At 45.8% G+C, this 21,077-nt stretch overlaps 1 protein-coding gene across 2 annotated transcripts in view; it reads left to right on the plus strand.

The window, feature by feature from the left end:
- magi3a (membrane associated guanylate kinase, WW and PDZ domain containing 3a) overlaps nt 1-21,077 on the plus strand; it is a 111,364-nt gene that overhangs the window by 71,820 nt on the left and 18,467 nt on the right. For both annotated transcript variants that reach the window (XM_076042524.1, XM_076042525.1), the window contains exons 3-8: nt 1,022-1,141; nt 9,895-10,101; nt 13,085-13,247; nt 14,519-14,598; nt 15,883-15,940; nt 18,924-19,030. In XM_076042524.1, coding sequence (XP_075898639.1) covers nt 1,022-1,141; nt 9,895-10,101; nt 13,085-13,247; nt 14,519-14,598; nt 15,883-15,940; nt 18,924-19,030 — 735 coding nt within the window. The remainder of the gene's footprint in view (nt 1-1,021; nt 1,142-9,894; nt 10,102-13,084; nt 13,248-14,518; nt 14,599-15,882; nt 15,941-18,923; nt 19,031-21,077) is intronic.

Consider the following 21,077-nt stretch of genomic DNA (forward strand, 5'->3'; position numbering starts at 1 on the left):
GTGTGGTTTCTGATTGATCTGTTTGTCGTGATAAATGACACAACAGTCTAAGCTATTTCAGATGCGATGGCTCACATTTCAGCAAGGATGGCTCTTGTCAGGGAGTGAAAGTGAGGAATGGGGGCAGGTTCCTGTTAGACCATTAGTTCAACTCCCCAGTGTCTGTAGTGCTGCCAGAGAGCAGAGCAGCTCAGCTCAGCTGAGGCACCACAAGTGTCCTGATCTCATCTGGACTGACGGTCAGCAGAAACGACACATTAGCGAGTGTGAAATTATTTTCATAACAACTGTGTTTTCGATGTCATAGAGACGAGACCCTCATCACTCGTTTTGGCCACACATATCATAATCACACTTGTAATTTAATGAACATTGCCAAAACTGGGGGGTAAGATTGAGTTCAGCATCAGAATTCAAACAAGGTGAATTATGAAACAACACACTAGACTTTTAATCCAAAAGACATATAATCACACGTATGCCTCACAGTGCATTTCTTTTGTTTTTCTTAGTAATCAAGAAACAACTGATTTCCCGACTTTGGCTTTTATACTTTAAAACAAAAATCCATTGGCCGCCTAGCCCGGGGTCCCAGTGAATCAGTGTTATTATTTTTTATCACTTTAGTCTGCATGTATTATCGTTCTGCCAATTTTTATTTGAGTATGATCATACTCCAAATAAATAAAAGTGCTCTTCTTCTGCTGTGCGCAGAAGTCCTTGTGAAGGGCTGCAAATTAAAATCCCTCTCATTATCATCATGATCAGTCAATGACACTTGATCATTCTTGCTGCTGTATTTTCCACATTATATTTAATGGATTCATAGCTCTGTGGTCCCAGTGCTGCTGATTATTCATGATGTAGATATGGCTACAGGCCCGCAGTATTTGGAATCAAATCTCTTCCCTGCGGGCTGGTTGGATGAGGCGTCACTTCAAGCTCCCCCACCCATCCCTTTAGTAGGAAGATGGCACATTCCGTCAGAGATGCAATGTCTGAAAGTGTCTGTGTTTCGCAGGCACCACTCGGCAGCCGAGGGAAGGAGAGGTTCCTGGAGTGGACTACAATTTCATCAGTGTGGGGGAATTCCGTGAGCTGGATGAAAATGGACTGCTGTTGGAGAGCGGCACATACGATGGTACGTGTCAGTCGCAAACACAAAATACAGCAGAGACCCTTGGTGCATGAAGGATCACCGCTCGGATGAAGAATTGCATATCTCTTGCTATGTAGGAGAAAAGGAGCGTTATGTAAACTTTTTCTCCTTTAATCTTCAACCTGTGAAGTAAAACTTGGAGCTTCGGCTTTGGGTGGCGGTTTGGCTTTTGAGTCAATACATAAATGACGTATCTTCAATTATGAACCCCTCTAATTGGACCGGGGTTTCTTATGGCATCATCCATTTCTCTGAGGTTGCAGGCAGGCATCAGCTAATGGGTTTCACCAAAGTTACAAACTGCCTTAATTAGTGAAGAGATGAAAATAATTAAAAAGAAATCAATAAAAACCTGAAGGAAAAAATCGCACAAGAGGAGCTTCGCTGGAGCACATCGTCACGTCCACCCCGGGGACAGAGGTGCATCCAAGGATGAATCCCCATGTGGCCATTGTTATTAGCTGTACTGTGAATTCGCTGAGCTGTACACCCTATAGTGACCGGGTCAAGTCAACATATTGCCTATGTCATCGACCCGCTGCAGTTAATGTGAGAGAATCGGAGATAATGTGTCCTCGGAGGCGTCGCGGCCACAACAGGCAAGGTCTTCCTGGTCTCGGAGCTACTTCCTTTGACCTCAGTCCCACATGAACCGCTGGGACACTGGGCCCTCATCTCGGGACCTGACATCCTGTCGACAGGGTGAATAATGGATGAGCTGCTCTGCCTTTCCTCGCTCAATGTGACGTAACAGTACGAGCAGCGAAGCCTCGGATTAAGAAGCTCCGCATGACTTTATCATTCATTGACCTTTGTGACCTCTGAATTGGCAGAAAAACTGAGTGGAAGACGCTGTAGTGCAGACCAGAGGGGAACCATGTCATAATTTATTTCCCAATAATGTGTAAGTCATTGAGCGTAGATCACTTGTTACATTCTTGAGCCACATTTAATGGAGCTTGTAAAATGCGCCTGTCTAGCTGGAGTTTATTACTTTGGGTAACAAATGTAAAGCTTTTATCTGAGGTCTGGACTCAAATTCTTGCAATTGCAATATGACTGGGGTTTGCTGTTAATGTAGAGACCAGAAATCGAGCTGACTGTACAGATATTGAACCAAAAAAAAAGAAACATTACTTTGACTCCAGTGTTGTGGTTTTTACGCCATAACTGCATTTCACAGAGTCTCAGGCTGCTTTATTAGGCCAAATGCTCAATTGTATGTCAACACAAGCAGACAATTAGCCAATCACATGGCAGAAACTCAATGCTTTTAGGCATGTGCTGAAGAGGACTTGCTGATGTTCAAAGTGAGCATCAGAATGGGAGATTGAAGCACCTTTGAGGGTGGCCTGGTTGTTGGTGCAGACAGGCTGATGTAGTATCCAGTATTTCACAGATATTTTTAATCTGGGCTGCTGGTTGCTTTGTGTCACTGGCCTCAGTATTTTCCCATGATCAGAGTTTCCGGACAGAATATTGTGCGTCTTGGCAAGATGATCAACTTCGCCTCTCAGCGGCTCAGCCTTTTGTGGCTGCGCCATGTAAATATACAACGAAATGAGTCTTAAAAGTCTTTTTCAGTGGTTTTCTTGTCCTTGTTTCTTGCGCTGCAGCATTTCTCATTTGCTATGCCTTTTGTTTCTTGTTTGTGTGTTTTAACGTCAGCGTGCTGCCTCGCTGCAAAACAATTTCTCCCCTGTGGGACAAAAGCAGACCTCGACCGTGCCCGTCAAGCGCTCAGCAGAAAACTCGGCACGGTTCTCTCTTGCTTAATTCCTTCAACCCAACGATTTTACATCTCCTTCCATTTCCTTTGACATGAAACGATTCAGCACGAGTAAGGCGTCGCTGTCGGAACAAGGCCCGTGCTGTATCTGCGGGCCGGCCCAGGACAAATCTAGACACATCCTTGAACAGCTGGGACTGATGCTGCAGGCCTGTGAACGACCCGGGCTGGAAGTGTCCACAGTTCACCTCTCACCAAGTGCGACACTCACTCATATGGCTCTGCCACAGCCAATGTCTGAAACAATGGGCATTTCACAGCCTCGTTGTCGCAACGCTCAGAAAGGCTGGCAAGTTTCTTCACGGGGATAAAGTTATAAATGAAATACTTCACCGAGCATTAGAGGAAAAAAAGGAATATTACGCTCGTTTGAAATTGTTCCGCGGCGATAATCCGCTTTTCATTTCTCGGGCCCAACATTCTCCGCATTCTAAACAGATCTCAGCGGCAGAGTTGACTCAGCCGTCGGCAACTTGGATCAGAAATTCTGAAGCGCGCGGGCGACGAGAGCAGACGCCAACGTTTTTAAGCATTTATTTATTTTAGCTCGGCGGTGGCAGGTGTCGCAGTGTCGCTAATCCTCGACGGCTGGAGCTGCGCTCGGCGTGCACGCAAAGAATGTGAATTTGGCCATGTCCATTTTCGCTCCCCCAGTGTGTACGGTGCAGTAGGGCCATTGGCATGAATCATTCACGACGGATCCAGAACGAGCGAGTGGGATGCTCAGACAGCAGGTGTCGCTCTGTTTGAGCTGAAAGTGAGGACGGTGCGGCAGTTGGAGCGTGATGGCTGCTTGGCCGGCCGCTCTCTTCCTAGTCTGGATGTGTTTGAACAGGCCATGTTCCCGCTGTTTACCATGAGAAATGTGTGAACGTAAACACAGACTCGGCTCTGGTCGTGGCTGACTGCGTTCATGTCAAGTTTTCCTTTGTGCTCGCTCAGTGCAGAGAGAAATGGACGTCGAGGAAATCAGAAATTCTCTTTGCCTCTTCATTTCTTTTGTCTCTGCTTCTTCTTTTTTACAGATATGAATTTCTTGCTGGATGTGGTTCTGGCGTAGACTAAATTGTTGTAATGAAAGTGAGACATCTTTCTTAACTCGCACTGTTAATCGGCTTGCTGGAGACAGTGTACTTTACATCTGCACGTTCCTCGTCCTTGTTTTGTGTTTCACTGTGTGAAAGATTTATGGTTGCATCAGTGAGCGATTCAAAGTTAGCCACCTTCAGAAGTCGTGGGAAATGATGCTTTCGCTTTATTTCAGCCGATAGTTTCGGTCTGCAGTGGGAGGCCAGCCATGGGCCAGTTTGACAGCAAGAGCAGATGGTGATGCAAAATGTTTTCCCAGTGACAATCATGGACTTAAATTAGAGGGTGGAGGGGGGGGGGGAGACCATTTCCTGCCATCTTGTTTTGTTTTGTTGTTTTGCCTCCAACCATTTAGAAAATCTAGCTTTTTGAAGTTTTGAACATAACCGCAGATCAGAGAGAAGCTGCGGGTCACCGAGTCAGAAGTCGGTGGGGAAGTTGTGGATGCAAGGAAGTGGCTTAACAAAGGCTTTCATACTTAGCCCAGCGTCTCAGGGCTGCACCTGCAGAGAACATCAGAGTTTGGTTTCTGCTCTTATTATTTGTACACAGAGAGTATATATGGATGAAAATGGCAAGAGGACGGTGATTTATGGATAGTGAAGAGTGTGGGTGAAAGGGTGTGTCCAGCATCGGGATGCCGCTGCAGAGACAAGTGGGCGAGCGCTAACTGGGAAAAGGCTGCCCTCATTCAATGCGAGGCGGTGCTCTCCAGCACTGGAGTGTAAAGCTGTGCACACGGGGGAGCGCGAGTGGAGGAATGCCGGCTCAACAAGGCCACCCCGTCAACCATGGGCGTCCATGCCAAGCAGGCTCCCTGAGCCCCGAGCCAAGGCTGGAGAGCAAGATGGGCTTGGCCCGCCCGGAGCCCTGGCAGCCAGGAACGAGCTCAGACTGGGTAAACTGGACGCTGCCCAGGAGACCTGACAGCCCCGACCTCGGTGATTGATGAGGGCTTGTCCCTGCCGCTGGCCAGTTCACCCAGGCAGAAGGGGGAGGCTGGAATGGAGGCCTCCGTAGGGATTTACCAGGGTAACCTCACAATATAATGTCAGGAAGCAACCTTCCAGGAAGGGCTTTCATTTCTTTTTAAAATCATTTTAAAATCCACGCGTTTTGCGCTTACCTGACATGCCGGATTAAACGTTTCCCAAATCCATGTCAGATTAATTTTGAGTGTCTTTCTTTGAAAGACACCACAGGGGGGAAACTGGAAGACAGCTAGGAAAAACTTTTGCCGGTCTCATTCAAAGCACAGAAGAAGATTCTTTCCCGCAGTTAGCAAACATGCTAGCTAGGTTCCCTTCTTTTTCTCTCTTATTCATTAATATAGATTTATTTTGTACGATCAGTCGCCTTCAGTGCATGCAGATTTTTTTCAGAAAGGTTCAAATCCATTCAAATGGTTTCCATAAGATTTCAGATGTAACATCTACTGGCAAATGATAATGAAAGTTTCTGAGACATTTATGACTATTATTGTCCTATCTTTCTGCGAATGCAAAACTCAATTTATTTACATTCTCCTCAACAGAATAACAGAAACAGATATTATAATACCTGCACGCCCTGATTACAGCCACACATATTCACACACACACACACGTGCAGTGTTCCATCTTACGTATCACACAATCAGCTGGGTTAAATGGCCCTTGTTTGCTCACTGTGTGGCCAAACTCTGTAAAAACACAGCAAACACTCGTCATTGTGTCACAGCGTGACAAAACAGAAGCAATGAAAATGTGACAGTCTGTTCGTACCTGTGACTTTTATTCCCCCTACGATATATTCCGGTTGCAGCCTTGGTTGTTCAGCGTTGCCCTCTAAGCATAGATCGACATCAACCTCAAACCACTTAAATTGTATCTGTCCTTATTCCCCTCAAAGAATGACACATTATTTAAAAGCTATTATCATGTGGTGTGGCTGATGTCGCCAGACGCTGTCGCTCAGCTATTTTCTGCGATGTTTTAGTTTTGTCCTCAGACTGGATCTGTCTTTATCGTGATCTGTTAATAAGAACAGAGGGGGAAATACTGATAGCATACTGAATAGATTACTTTACCTTGTTGCCATCATCATTACCTCATTATGTTTCACTTTGAGCTTTCACACATGGCAACAAATAACTGCAATGAACTCAGCTAGTCACTGACAAATTAATCAGTTCAATCGCTACATTTTTAATAAAGCTTGTTACATTTTCCGTACCAGCTTTTTATCATCACGAGATTCAAACAAATATTCCGAGTTTGGTCTTTTTGCTAATGAGCCTTTTCCATGTGCGGAATATATGATATGTTTCTGTCATGCTTCCACTTTGGGATTTATTATTTATCCGTCAGAAACCAAGTTATCCAGTCACTTTGTTCCAACATCCCTTTTGCGCCACATGTTCTGGCTATTTTTTTTAAATTATGGAATCTTTTTGTGACTCTGTGAACAAGTGAGAACATTTGATGTCATAGAATCTGCCATGTGTGTGTCAAGAGATGAACTTGGTATGTCAGAATAAAGCATAGTGAGCATAGCCTCTAAATGAAACAGCATAATCCCTTTAAATAAGTCTTAACTTTGGTACAAGCTTCGACACAGTTTTTTGCTAAATAAACTGAAATTTCGATGAAGTACTTTGTGTGCGTTTCCATTGAAGCGTGATTTGGGCACGAGCTTCGTAATTATCGTTAGATCTCACCAAGGAAGAAAGATGGAGGCTCGATACCTGCTGCGTGTTGGTACAGTTGTCAATACATCGACAGCGGTCGCCTCGACAGTGTTGACCAATGATGAAGTCAGCAGATGGTGGTTCATCTGCAAAGGCCTCAACAAGGGATTTCAGAGAGAGGATTGCGAATCAGGAATTCACAGATGAACTGTGGGCATTTCAGATTGACCCGTGCAACATTGGATGAACGGTGCTATTGCACCTCCTGTTGCACCTGACTTGTCAGGCCCTGAGGGAGCTGCAGCCTACACAGAAGCTAGTGGCTGTTGACTGCCAGTGATTGGACAACTCAAGTCCTGTGACGTGGAAATGCGAAAACAATGTTTCCATTTTATTTTCATGACACATTTCTATATGGAAACGTTGGTGATGCCTCCAAATGAGAGCGTAAAAGCTTTTCAGCAACATTTAAGAGCTTTTGAGAAATTCTGCCGTTTCCATTGCCAGTTTTTATTTTGCTGTTTGGGTTTTGCACCTTACCAAGGGTAATAGTTATAAAGTTACATGTACAACTGCATGACAGACAGGGATAAATATGGCTGTCTCCTTACAAGCGTACACAATGGTTATTTACTTTTACTGACTTTAACTGAATCTAAATCTAACTGAAAGCTTACATATTGTCTGTTTCATTTCATGCCAATAATTATCTGTCAATTCTACGCACTGGGCCTTCAGCTCTTTGGTTACATTAAAATGAAATGGGAGTCGTCAGTCGATCCAGCTCATATTCCCTGAATGAACTGGACCGGACTGGACTTGCACCAGTGGCCACAGCAAAGCTCCTTAATACGGCGTAATTACAACTCCATCCATCTCCGAGTGCTTCTTCGCCGTGGCCAGTATCTCTCAGCTACTCACTAATAGGTGCTTCTCTCTCCTCCCTGTCACTGTGTACCTTCCACAGAGCTCCGGGATCTTTTGTGTGCGCAGAGCAAATTACCACTCCTAAATTAACTCCCTCATTTTGCCCGCCATCCTATTAATTACAGACCCAGCAAAGGATTTAATGGTTTTCAGTCAGGTGCTGATATGAACGCTCCATAAATTAGCGCACAAATGAATGTAATTACCTTAATTGGCTTTGCGGTATGCTTTTGTATTTACACGCAAATCAATCTGTATCTTGTTTGGCTTTAAACAAGGAACAGACATCTTTGTGAAATTTAAGTATACAAAAATTCAGCATTGTGGGGGTTTTTTTTGTAAATTAATTCTCGGGCTTAAATGATTCACCGAGAAATTTGAGTAATTTGATTAATAAAATGCATCGATGCCGTTTATTTTGAATGGAGGCAGCGTATTGAGCTTAACACAGACGATTGCGACGGTTGGACAGCACGCTGACGCCATTTGCGTTTCAGTATCTCTGTAATTTGTAACTTTATTTGGCAATTCAATACACTAAATGGATTCAAGCGATGAAATGTTGCCTCATCTCATAAAGAAATCGAATTAGGCGTTCATTTTCTAAAACAAGCAAGTAATTCAAATCAAATCAGCCGAGTAATCAAAGGAATGATCAGCTGATTACTCTTTGAATGAAATCATTTATATCTTCAGGCCTAAATCGTTCCCTGAACATCCCCCTTCCCACCATCTGTGTCCTTCCCTTTAGTTCCTCATTCATGTTTCACCTTAACCGCCCCCCCCCCCATCATGTCGGTAGATTGCTCCCTGATGTGCCATTTGCCTGTCCCAAAACAATGTACCAACACACGAGTGCAGCTCGGCCCTAAATGACTGTGTGCAATGCCACACAAACGCTGAAGGGCCGCGCTATCCCCGGGACAAAAACAAGTAAAACAGTCTTTTTTTCTTTCCACCCACCCCCCCACTCCTCCACCTCTTCTCTTTTGCCTCCGAGTTTGTCTCCTCTGTTCCAATCCCCCTTGCATGGAAGGTAGTGTGTGGCAAAGTGGGTCAACCCTTCTCCGATAGTTGAGGAGAGAACGAGGTCCCGCTCGCTCGCTCGCTCGCTCGCTCACTCGGCGGAGCGAGGCTGCTCGCCGCCCAAGGCACCGACCGGCACAGCGGCGACGGCAAAGGCAAAGCTGACGGACTCTAAGGGCCAATCAAATGCTCCAGAAGCTACCTTGGAATAAACGCGGCGGTCTCCGCTCCCCGGGGAGCGGGCCAGTAAATATGAAAACAAAACAGACGACGCAGACAATGTGAAAATACGCAGGGAACACTTTAAAATGCAATGAGCAGCAACACATGGGGAGAAGAAACACTGGAGAGCAGAGCTCCAGCAGTCTGACAGTTGTCACACAGATGTCAGGTTGTGTTGTTTGAAGAACCATTTTTAGAATGTGTATTGTCTGTTTTTAGTTAAGTCCACCCTTCCTTGTAATTACTGTATAGTATATTTTTTCTATTGTTTTAGTGCAGCAACAGCATAGTTTCCCAATGTGGGATCAATAAAGTCTATCTATCTATCCATCTATCTATCTATCTATCTAGAGTGACATGAATCTTCCCAGTATTGCTGCTCCTGCATTATTTTCATCATTATTTGCAGCGTTTAGACCCAGAAGTACAAAGTGTCTTTGCACCGTGTTGGTTCAATGCTAATCGTTGTGTTGGCTGATCTTTCTCCTTCCTTGTACACACACAAGGATTAAAGGAGCTCCCTCCGGATTAAAGGGCTTTGTGATACAGTGGATTCACTTTTCAAGTATCTTTGGCAAATATTTTCCCAGCACCGGCGCGGATAATTGAAAACTTGAAAGGTGTTTCTACAAAACCACTGCAACAATTGTCGTGCACATGCCAGTCACTTTCCATCTGTCTGTCTGTAATGCAGCAACCTTGTCCCAACTGAGGGTGGTCGTGTGAAGTTTGTGATGATCAAAGTGTTAGAGAATCGCCAAAATCAAGGGTTCATCCATCAAACAGTCCCATATGGGCAATTTGGAGTTCCCAGTTAACCCTGGAGTATTTAACCTTCATGGTCAGTGTGCATCAGTGTGTGCTCACTGCACCTATAATCACTCGCTTCAAATCTTGAAAGCCTCATTTCTAAGACCCAAGGTTTCTAAATAGGTCTCCTGCTATCGGTGAGCACAATGTGGATTTTGACTTTTCAATGTACTTTGCAAACCAACTTCTCTCCTCGTCACCCAGGGAACTACTACGGGACCCCTAAACCCCCTGCAGAGCCGAGCCCGGTGCAGCCCGACCTGGTTGACCAGGTCCTGTTTGACGAAGAGTTCGACACCGAGGTGCAGAGAAAGCGCACAACCTCAGTCAGCAAGATGGACAGGAAAGACAGCGCTGCGCCGGAGGAAGAGGAGGAAGAAGAGAGGCCTCCTCTGGTCAATGGTCTGGCTGGTGAGACTCCTGCTCTTGCTCTTTGTATTCTGCTTGATCGTGTTTTTTCTGCTTTTTCAAACCCCAGCAGTTTTCCGCACTTTATTTATTCCTCTCAAACAGTTCATTATTTAACTCTCTCAATGCAACAACAGCTTTTTCCTCCTTCAAACTGTTATTTTCCCCTTTTGAACCTTTTTAATACTCTGCGCTCTGCAGTGCTTTCCATGAAATAACAAGAGGGAGAAAAGGAGTCGCTGCGCTGCTGGATCGAGCGTTCTTTACCTTTTTGATTCTCCCAGAAGGACGTCCTCACACGGCTTATGGCGTAAACACAATCTCACAGGTTGTCACGTGTTTTTCAGTCAACTTAAAAAAAAAAAAAAAAAAAAAAAAAAAATGAGATGCAACACAGGACACAGGAAACAAACAGACTCAAATATTATCATTTCTACAGTTCAACAAAGGTTTTGCAGTTCATTGAGTGGGGAGAATGGAAGCTCTTGTCATTGACCTACATGTAACTGGTGCCTGTCCAGACTGGATTCTCATGAGGGGAACCAAGGTGATGCAGCTTCAAAGAGGATTAACGTGAACCATCAAATTTGGATGCATTTCTCTGTTCTTTATTTCTTTTGATGTGCGCTCAGTTGAAAACAGTTGCTATTTGGAGAGGGGTGAAATCTGCTGCGACCACCTGTTTGCAGTATTTCACCGTTCAAAATGATCCACCGTTAACAGGTGGTACTGTAATGAAGGCATTGCACTGCACACGATATAAAACACCGAACAACTGTTGCCAGTAGTCAAACACTTGTTTTTATTGCTGTGGTTTTTATTTCATTTTTTTTTTATGTTTAGGCAACACGCCAACACGCTTTTCACCGACAATTATATTGGCACTACAACTAAATAGGTGACGGTCCAGACTATGCGCCGTGTCCATGTGGGGTCATTTTCATGCACTCTTTTTCAATAGAAAAATCCAAGTGGGCAACAGGCTGCTTCTGTGTTTCATTGACAAGACTGAGACACAGCCTGGCCCAGCAGAGAGTGAGAGTGGCGCTCCATTTGTTAGCCAAATGAGACATTCTGTGTGAAAAAAAACAAACAAACAAAACTGCTGCTCAAACAGCCAACTGCCAATACACTGACCATATATATCGATTTTCTTTTTTGTTTTTGTTTCGTCATTAGTTTGCTGGTGCAATGACGTTTGCGTACGTTTTTTGCACGTGCAAACCCTGAGTAAATCAGGACCTTAGACTTGAATTCATGAAGTGAGAATTTTTTTAATTGCACGAAAACAAATAATCATATTAAAATCTGGGAGCATGTGTTGTCTATCTCAGGTCCTAGCGCAGAGGAGAGATTGTCACAGTTGCATCATCAGTGTATCCCGGCCGGGGCAGCCATCGCGGCTGTGTGGAGCCCAGCCAAGGCAAACACTGACACACATGAGGTTGCCACTTAGTGTAGCGTATTTTTTTGTTTTTCTTCCCCGCCTGTTGATTGATTGGGTTGTCAAGGTGGTGAGCGTGCGCAACAAAAGCAGCAGATGCCTGGAAGGTAATTAAATAACAGTCGTACGCTGCTGTTTTGCAATGTATCCTCTTAGCACTCGTCATTCTCGGGGAAAAACAACAACCTCGTGCTTGTGGATCTGCGGCAAGCGGCCCCGTTCTTTTTTTTTTTTTTTTTTCATTCATTTTGTCCACCAGGGTTTTGAAAGCTGCTGCAGCCCCGGAGCGAGCGTCTAGCGTGCAGGCGGTACGAACAGAGCAGCAGTGGCGCAGCCAAAAATGGGGGTGTGAAGTCAGAGTGGCAATAAGTAGATACCTGGAATGACGACATGACTGTTTTTATTCGTCAAATTGTAACTCTAAACCTTCACCAATGTTAACATTGTTAATAAACCTTTATCAGCTTGTTCCTACTGCCCTGGAATCAGTGTTCAGGTTGCATGAAATTCCTTCTTTCAGTGTCTTGTTTGGTTTGTTTTAAAGCGATTTTTCCTTTTGCCTGCATACGTGGTGTTTGCTTAAAAATTTTACACCCGACCGACCAGACCTTTGAATCAGAAATATGTTTAAAAAATGACATCAATCAACAAAGGTATGACTTGAGATGCTGTGGTGTGGAGGCATTAAAGCCTTTTGTCAAATTACCCCTCACCACCACCACCACCATCACCACTGGCCACCACGTCACTCTGCTCCTGCCGAGCAGGAAAGGTCCTCTCCACCGCAACCCCTCCCTGGTTCCGTCACAAGCAGAGAAGCCCCTAATTTGAGCACAGAGGAGGAGGAAGAGGAGGAGGAGGAGGAGGAGGAGGAAGAAGAAAGGAAAAAAAAAAGCAGCCGCTCTCGGCTTCTCCAAGTCAACAGCTGTCACTTTCCATCCCCGCCGTTCAATTACGGCAAGCAGCGAGCGCCACGATGAAGCTGGGTCATACACAGCCAGATGAAAACCTGCAGACAGGAGTCTCTCGTGCACGCACACATGCACACATGCACACATGCACACACACACACACACACACACACACACATACACTGGTAGCAGCCTGCGTGTTAGTAATAGACTTGTGATGTGGCACTCGCGGCTTGGTTGGAGCGTTGGTCAGCCCTGCCTCTGCCTGCGAGGCAGCTCTCACTACATCGCTGCTGACATGCAAATCCTATGGCAATTGCTGCACTTCCGCCCTCTCTCCGTGCACGCTCTCTCTCTTTCTCTCTCTCTCTTCCTCTTTTCCTCTCTTGTGGAAGGAAGCGTCCAGCCCGCACACGGAGGAAGAACAGCATCCTGTGCAGCAGCAGCAGCAGCAGCAGCAGCAGCAGCAGCAGTGGGGGGCAGACAATGAGGGGAGCCCAGAGGAGCTCCAATGGCGCCACTTTCTCACCTCCTCTCTCCTTTTCCTTCTACCACCTACCGTACCCCTACTCCCAACCCATCCCCCTCTCCGTCTCCATGCCCGCGTCCTTTGCCCCGTGCCGGGCTGCAGAGCACAAGGAGAAGGCCGAGTGGAGGAGGAAGGTGCCCAGTTACAACCAGTCGGCCGGGGCCATGGACCTGCGCGCCTGGAACCCGCAGGACGAGAATCAAGAGCCACTGCCTAAGAACTGGGAGATGGCCTACACAGAAACCGGCATGGTCTATTTCATAGAGTAAGTAAGCTGCCTGCTATTACATTCAGCATCAGTGACTCTCCCAATAACATTCGCAGTGGCAGGGCCAGAAATATTTCCTCTTTGGTGGCCACAGGGTGAGCTCCTGACTCACATAGGAGTGTCAATGAGTAGAAACCTGAACTGACTACATGACTGTTTTTATTATTATCAGTTTGTGTGGTTTGTGTTGGAATGTTAGATATTAGAGCAGGAGCGGCCAAACGTTTTCATACCACGGCCCCCAAACAGCATTAGCCTCCAGCCAGGGACCCCTTTCAAAAACCAGCAATGCTGCAAAGTAAGGGAAGAAACTTTTAGAATGTTCTTTTTCTTTCTTACTAAAACCACTGAATTAGAGGCAAGGAGACTTCTTCACAAATGCTATTTATTGATAATAAACCTATATCAGCTTGTCCCTACTGTCTAGTATCAGGATTAGGGGTCACATTGAGTATTTTGTTTCCCCAAGTGCATAATCCAGACTAATCATTATATATAATATATATATTACTTCAAATGCCGTAGTGTGGAAGTGCAAGGCGTTTTGTCAATTTGTCCCCCTGTCGTTACTCTGCCCCTTAATATTTTTGATAGTTTCAAAATGTATTTATTTTTTCACCTTGAATCAGTGGCAGTGAGTCTTTTCTATTTCCATTTCCTGTAGTGTTTCTCCTCCAGGCAGGATCAAACACACTAGGGCTCGCACATACAGCCGCCACATGTTCTTCTCAATGAGGGCTTTCTCTCATTCCTCTGGTGTTTGATGTCTAGTCTGTTCGCCAGTTTCTTTACCTGGTGCGTTAGTGTAGTGAGCAGTCAGCCTGCTAACTGGAGCTCACCAGGACCCCCTGACCCGCTCTTCATCACCTGTGTGGGAGCTCACTCTTCCTCATATACGTATATTCCTTGTTTTAGTCTGAATCTCCTTCCCATCTGTTTACCTCAATGGGCCCGCCGTGTTTTCTTCAACTGGTGCTAATGGTTTAAAAAGCTCCTTCTAATTAGCCATTTGATCCCACTAAGAAAAGAAAGAAGGAAAAAAAGCAACTTCGCATCGCTTTCTTTTTCATGAGTAGCTCGTAGCTCTGCTGGCTGAAGCCGGAAATGGAGCTCCTGGGTAGCAGAGATCTCCCTGCTGGTTTCTGATTTGTTTTTTTTTTTCACTGCTTTCCAAAAACAAAAATTTTACACCACAGCTGAATTTTTGCCGCTTTAACATACTTACTTACTTTCTTTCTTTCTTTCTTTCTTTGTTTTTTGCACTCCAGCCACAACAGCAAGACCACCACCTGGCTGGACCCCCGCCTCGCCCAGAAGGCCAAGCCCCCTGAGAAATGCGAGGAAGGAGGTGAGATTATTTCCGGGGAGGAACACTGAGGAGGGCAGAGCCAAGGGTTCCCCAAATCATGCACCTTGTTTTGACTTTCACTTCTGCCCAAGTCGTCCCCCTGAACCCCTGCTGTTTTTTGCATGGATGTATTATAAGAACTGGATACTGGATTGGCAATATGGCGGGGTGCAGATTTTCTTTATCCAGTGGCCACTCGAGGTACTGCAGAAAGAAAAAAACCCATCGGCCCAAAAAGCATTTTTCCCATAGACCGCCTTTAAAACGGCTGACAGGACGACAGTCATCTGAAACGCGATTCATAGCAAATCTTTCTATTGTAGATTTGTCAGTTATGGTCTTTTAGTCATTTCAAAAAATGATGAAGGCCAGAAACTCACCAGAACAGAGCTGTGCTGATGTGTCTCAGCTCGTTCTGATTGGCTGCGTCCTGACGTGTCTGTAAGTGATGTTCTCCAGAATCGTTCTGGTTGGCCAAATAGATCCTGTGAGTTACAGAGGCATGATGGGACAATGACACTACTGTGCATGCTCTATGGCCCCGTTAATGTGGAAGTCAAAAATGTTTTTGGCGTCTGTGCTGGGTGAGCAACTCAGGCCCCCAGAATCCGAGATGGCGGCCCATTTATTTCAATGAAGTTGCGATTCAGGTCCCAGTCATTGGACCTGTGGGAAAAATGTTTTTTGGGCCCATGTTTTTTTTTTTGTTGGATTCTGGGTGCCTGGTTTGCAGGTGTCCACCGCTGCCCTCTCTGGAGAGGCCGCTGCCTAGCAGCCGAGCAGCCGAGCAGCCGAGCGGCCGCGGTCGCAGTCACAGTCACAGTCGCGCCAGTGACACTGCAAAAAAATAAAAAAATAAATAACAAGTCCCCACTTCGCCTAATGGCATGGGGGACACACGCGGAGCTCATCTGTGCAGCGTCTCTCAAAAGGCAATTTACTGTGGCCCCTCTTGCGTAAACACCCACCCCCCCAACACCCATCCAGCCGCATGTGTTTGTGACACACACTGCTGGAGAGAAAACACCATTACTTCCCAGGGAGGAGAGTGTAAAAACGCGCCGCCTCCTCCTCCTCCCTCCATCCTTTACAGTATTGTGTTAAGCCCTAAACACACAACCTGTGACAAATAAAAGCTGCCGATGTGTAAGTGCGCCTGCTGCGAAGCCGCCGGTGGAGGCAACACGCCTCATTGTGTGCATCCGACTGTCCGTGTAGCATCTCAGCAGCACTCAGTGATTAGAATCTGCCTGTTTCCTCTGTGTCCCCCCCTCACCCCAACAGAGCTGCCCTACGGCTGGGAGAAGATTGAGGACCCCCAGTTCGGCACCTACTACGTAGAGTGAGTAAACGTCTGCTGCGCCTGGCGGGAACTCGCAGGGCTGCGACTGTGAAATGCGACAGCAGTTTTGATCTCTTTGCTGTCAAGATTTATCATTCATGGCTTCAGTCCAACCGTATTTCCACTCGGCTTTGGAATTTATTCTGCTTGCATTTTCAAAATAAGTTGTCCTTGGCCCTCGGGGGAAGTATTGTTGATTAGGTCAGCTTGTTGGCAAAAGAGAAAGGAAGAAAAGGTCAATAATTCAAAGTTTAGAGTTGAAAAAGTTGGGGGAAAAAAAGATTAATGAGAAAGTAGCATTGAGTGTCTGCGGCACAAGTTAGCGAGAAACCTAATCACGAAAAAGATAAATAATAAAAGAAAGTAGAAAGTCAGAAGGAACTTATCGTTTTTATTGAAGGTTAAATTTGTGTTGCTGCCTTAAGAAGATGTGAATATGATAAAACGAAAAAAATAAAAGGCCTAGTCTTTAAAATGTATCAGCTGCAGAAGCATATTGAAAGGAAAAAAACAAGACAAGACTAATTTTATTTATAGACTAAAAATTAATGTTTTCCTGTATGAGCGAATCAAAATCCTGCAAGAATTTGCTGTCCTGTCCACTCATGCATCTACCCACCTTCATCTACCCAGACAATAAACAGACAAACTTAGAACAATATCATCTACATGGCTTAAAGACAAGCAAGCAATGCAAAAACCAAAATAAAACTTTATCAAAATAAGCCAGAGGGCTACGTTTGCCTCCATTTTGTCGAGTTCACAAGAAAGGAATGAGAGCCACCATTGTTTCAAATGCTCTCTTAACTCCTTACACAGAAAAACTGAAAGAAAAAAAATAATTAGAAAAATGTATTATTCTTTTTAATGAAACTTAATGGGGGGGGGGAATGTTTAAAACAATTAAATAATAATTATTTTCACCTTAATTAAAATTTTAGGACTGCTTTTAAAAAATAATGTTGTGACCATCTGGCTAAATTTCCAGATCCAACATTTTGCAGCATTTTGCAGCTGACCTAGAATTGCTGGTTTCTGCCACTGTCCTGCACAAGAGAACAATGTCAGTGCGCATTCCTCCAGTGAATTCTCCATGCTCGCGTACGCTGCGTTTGTGCACGTATGCGCGACACAATGAAAGTTGTGAGTCTCTCGGGGAGAAATTAGGGTGGGATTCCAACCTGATTAAGAGTTTTAAGCGAGAGCACAATGTTTCATTTCAGCCCCATTAATGCGGACAAAGAGGGGGGCGGGGGGATCGTGGGCGGAATCAACACGTCTGTTTATGCAAGAAGGTCACGGAGAGGCTGCCTCGCCGCTCTCCTCCGCCTCTTTGTGTGGAGTTTATTGGGAATGAGCGAACAAATGCGACGATGTGACACAAATCCTCATTATTTCAGCTGCCGGCAAAAAAAGACATAAATATATAAATAAATGAAACGTGCAGGCTGACAATCAAGCAGCGAGACGGCGAGACGTGGAGCAACAGAGGAAATGAAATAGAAGGGAGCGTTTATCTCCCCAGACTTAATGGGCAGGGTGTCTCCGTGCACCAGTCAGACGCAGCCACACTGTTTTTTTTTTTTTAACCGTGCTGGTGCATGCACGCGCACGTCGCCATCAGCCGCTCTGCAGGTGGCTGATTCACCGAGCGCCGTCACCGCCTCTCCTACCTCCCGAGGTGCTGTGGCGAGCTGGATCTGCAGCCGTTTCAGCTGCTTTTTCTCCCTCCTCCGGTCGCCTTCTCTCCCCTCCGAGGGCCACACTGGCTTTCCACACACGCACACACACGCACGCCCGCCTGCATATCAGTGCTTGTTCTCGCAGGTGGTGTGAGTTCCTTAATACGCTGATAACAGTCCTTGATTTGGTCCGTGCGTGTTTGCAGAATTGCATCTTTGGGTTATTGATGTTGGAGAATAAACCCTCTTTTGACTCAGCAGGAGGCTTTTCTTTCCCATTAGCAGGAGGTGCTCCTGTCTTTGCACACGGGGCTGTTTTGCTTACGATGGAACACTTGTGTAGCTGCTGTCGTGTTAAAGTCGCAGTTTGTTTACATGCACATTAACATTCTAGGCAGGGCTTGCGTTTTGCAAATGATCTGCATCGCAAGACTTTTCTGCCCACTCGAGAAAAATATAAACTTCCAAAGTTTTTGTTTTCAGAAGTTGCGTCTTTGATCATCCACTGCACCAGCTGATGGGAACAGAACGAGACGATTGACTTCAGAGGATTAATTTATTATTTGAAACATGCAGACTGTCCTAAACAACAGTCAATGATGGATGGATGCCAGAAAAGCTGTTTTTAATTCTGTTTTATTATGAATGATATGATATATTATACATAATATATCATAATTGTGGCACCCTATCTTTTTTAGCATAACCTTGCAACAGGAATAATGTTTTACTGACGTTTGTAGGTGCAAGAAAATGCCACAGTCCACATGGACATATTATGATGATAATCCAGTCAGCCAGTCCGACTTCATGGTTCATGATATATTTACAAACATTGTATACTGTTGCTGTATATCTGCTGTACTGAGATGAAAAGGACATGCATGTTGTTGGGTGAAGTTGCTTCGCTTTCAGGATCTAAACAGCAGAACTCATCACGCACACTCATCATCTGCAGTGTGAATCTTTTGAGTTATAGCGGCGTGATGTATATTTCCGCAGCAAACTGCAGCGCTCGCTCACCCTTCCTCAGCCACGCGTGGCGTTGGATGTGAGACATTTGTTTCAAATGGTATTTGGCGCCAGATGCTTAAAGAAAGATGAGGCTGCCAGGAGGCCCAGTCATCAATGGAGAAAAGAGTGTAAAATCAGGGAGTGAGAATAGAATTAGGAAAAATTATATTAGCTCAACTCCACGAAATAAATTGCAGACAAAGGAAAAAAACACTAAAATACATTTGGACTGGAAAACCTTGTTAACCACAAGCTAACAGCCTCGTGTTCTCCCTCCCCTCCTGCAGCCACATCAACCAGAAGACTCAGTTTGAGAATCCAGTCATGGAGGCCAAGAGGAAATTCACGGCTGACACGCCCACTGCAGCGCCGCCTCCACTGGCCACGCCCTCAGGTCAGTGCGCCCACAGCTCAGCACAGCACAGCACAGCACACCTAGTATTGCCCCAGCCTGCGACCCGTCGGCCTCCAAGTTGAGTTGAGAACCCGCAGCCACATTCGCCATATTTGAGAGGTTTTTCCAAGTTTAGGTGTTTCCATCACCAGTTTTTTATTGCCATATTTAGGTTTTGTGCAGTTCTAGGGGCAACGGAAACGCAGCTAGTGTCTCTGCCGCGTCAGCGTTACTTAACCTTTACTTTAATCAGTTACATAAAGAGCAACACGGGGCCAATGACACACATTGCCTGTGCTTATTTCCAAAGAGCTGATTTAATTCTTGCACCTGCTGATGAGCATAAACGGTGACAGCAAGCTTCTCCGCCGCTCTTCAGGGACGCACGCTTGGCTCCGATGGTTTTGCCCCCTCCCTTCCTTTATTGAATCGCGCACAGACGACGGCGCTGGAGGAAGAAAAAAGAAAAACAGCACGTTTTGCTTTTTTTTATTCCGCAAAAGGGTGGCAGGGAGGGGAAATAACAAGGTATATTAGATCTGCTTTCAAAATAATGGAGCAATTTTATCTTCCGCATCGGACTCGGGTGTCTGAATGTAGGATGTTCCAACATTTGGCGGCTCTGCTGATAAACAGCCCGTAGCCTTTGAAGCAGTGATTTGAAGTCTATTTGAATAATGGTGCAGTGCTCGGCTGGGCTGAATTCATTTGGACAAATAAATTATGAAACAGGGAGGAGTCTGTGCTATCTTTGAGTCTGCTTTGCTTTCTTTATTCATTTATTTTTTTTAGCCCCAGTCTCAGCTCAGTGCAGCTCAAACTCCTCCGCTGCACTGGAGGAACGCTGACAGGAAGGGAAGCAGGGCGAGGAGACCGTGGTCGCCACTGGCTTATGATTATAAGTTGAATTCCATGCGGTCTTTGCGTTCATCATTTCGCCACCTGTGAATGAAGCTGCTCACCCAGTGCGTACGAATACCGACAAAAGTGTAGGACTTCTGTATTATACGGCCCTATAGAGCAGGCTCAGCAGTGTCACTTCCCATCATGCCTCTGTGATGCATCAGGATGCATCGGACAATCACAACGAGCAGTGATGTCACACTGGGAACAAACTCTAAACTGGTGTTTTTCTGGCCTTTACATATTTTTTTAAGATAAAAAGTCCATTTTTGCTGTAGTACCTCGAGTGGCCACTGGTGGGGCTTGGGGGTTGGGAGATCGCCGCCCTGCCATATTGCCAGTCTGGTATCCAGTTCTTATAATACTTCCCTGGTTCATACCAGTTCCCACCTTACACAGCTGAGTCCCCCGACACACACACGCGCGCGCACACACACACACACACACACACACACACACCGTGTGCCCGTTCCGCAGCTTCCCACACCTTGGTTAATGAGCATTAATGACTGGTGCTGTTGTGTAAATGTGGGGACGTGCGTGCTGTGGCGTTCAGACGGGGCCCGAGCGGCTCGACCTCGCAGACAATGGCTGCTGCCGCAGAGCAGCGCAGACGCTGTAATTGCAGCGCCCGACGTTTCTTATAATGACTTTGCCCTGCAGAATCCACACTGTGTCTTTGTGCCCCCCCACCACCACCACCACCGCCACGGCTTCATCAAGGCCGTGTAAACATGGCTCTTCTATTGAGCCCCCCACCCCCTCTGTCTGCTGCTGTGGCCATGACGCATGGAGCCGCTTTGTTTGCGAACATGGAATAATAATCTCATCTCTCTCTGCGGCTCCTGATGAAGAATTTCACGTGATCGCACCTGCCGTGCGCACGAGCACGTGCCCTCGCCATATTAATTAACACATCTCCGTATAATATCCTGGGGAGGAAGGGGGGGGGGGGGGGGGGAGGAGCCCCGTGACGCAGCTCCGTTGCGGTAATGTCATGTTAATCATACTTGGCATAATCTTTATTTTATTTATTTATTTATTTTTAATCATCAGCGCGGTCACGTTTATCAGCCAATTGCCGCGCAATTATGCAAATCACAGTCCCATGACACGTCGAGAGTGCTGCTAGAGGCAGAGGGGT

The sequence above is a fragment of the Nelusetta ayraudi genome, unplaced genomic scaffold, assembly GCF_046127955.1.
Source record: "Nelusetta ayraudi isolate G7.1 ecotype Tasmania unplaced genomic scaffold, CSIRO-AGI_Nayr_v1 ptg000070l, whole genome shotgun sequence".
Classification (NCBI taxonomy): domain Eukaryota; kingdom Metazoa; phylum Chordata; class Actinopteri; order Tetraodontiformes; family Monacanthidae; genus Nelusetta; species Nelusetta ayraudi.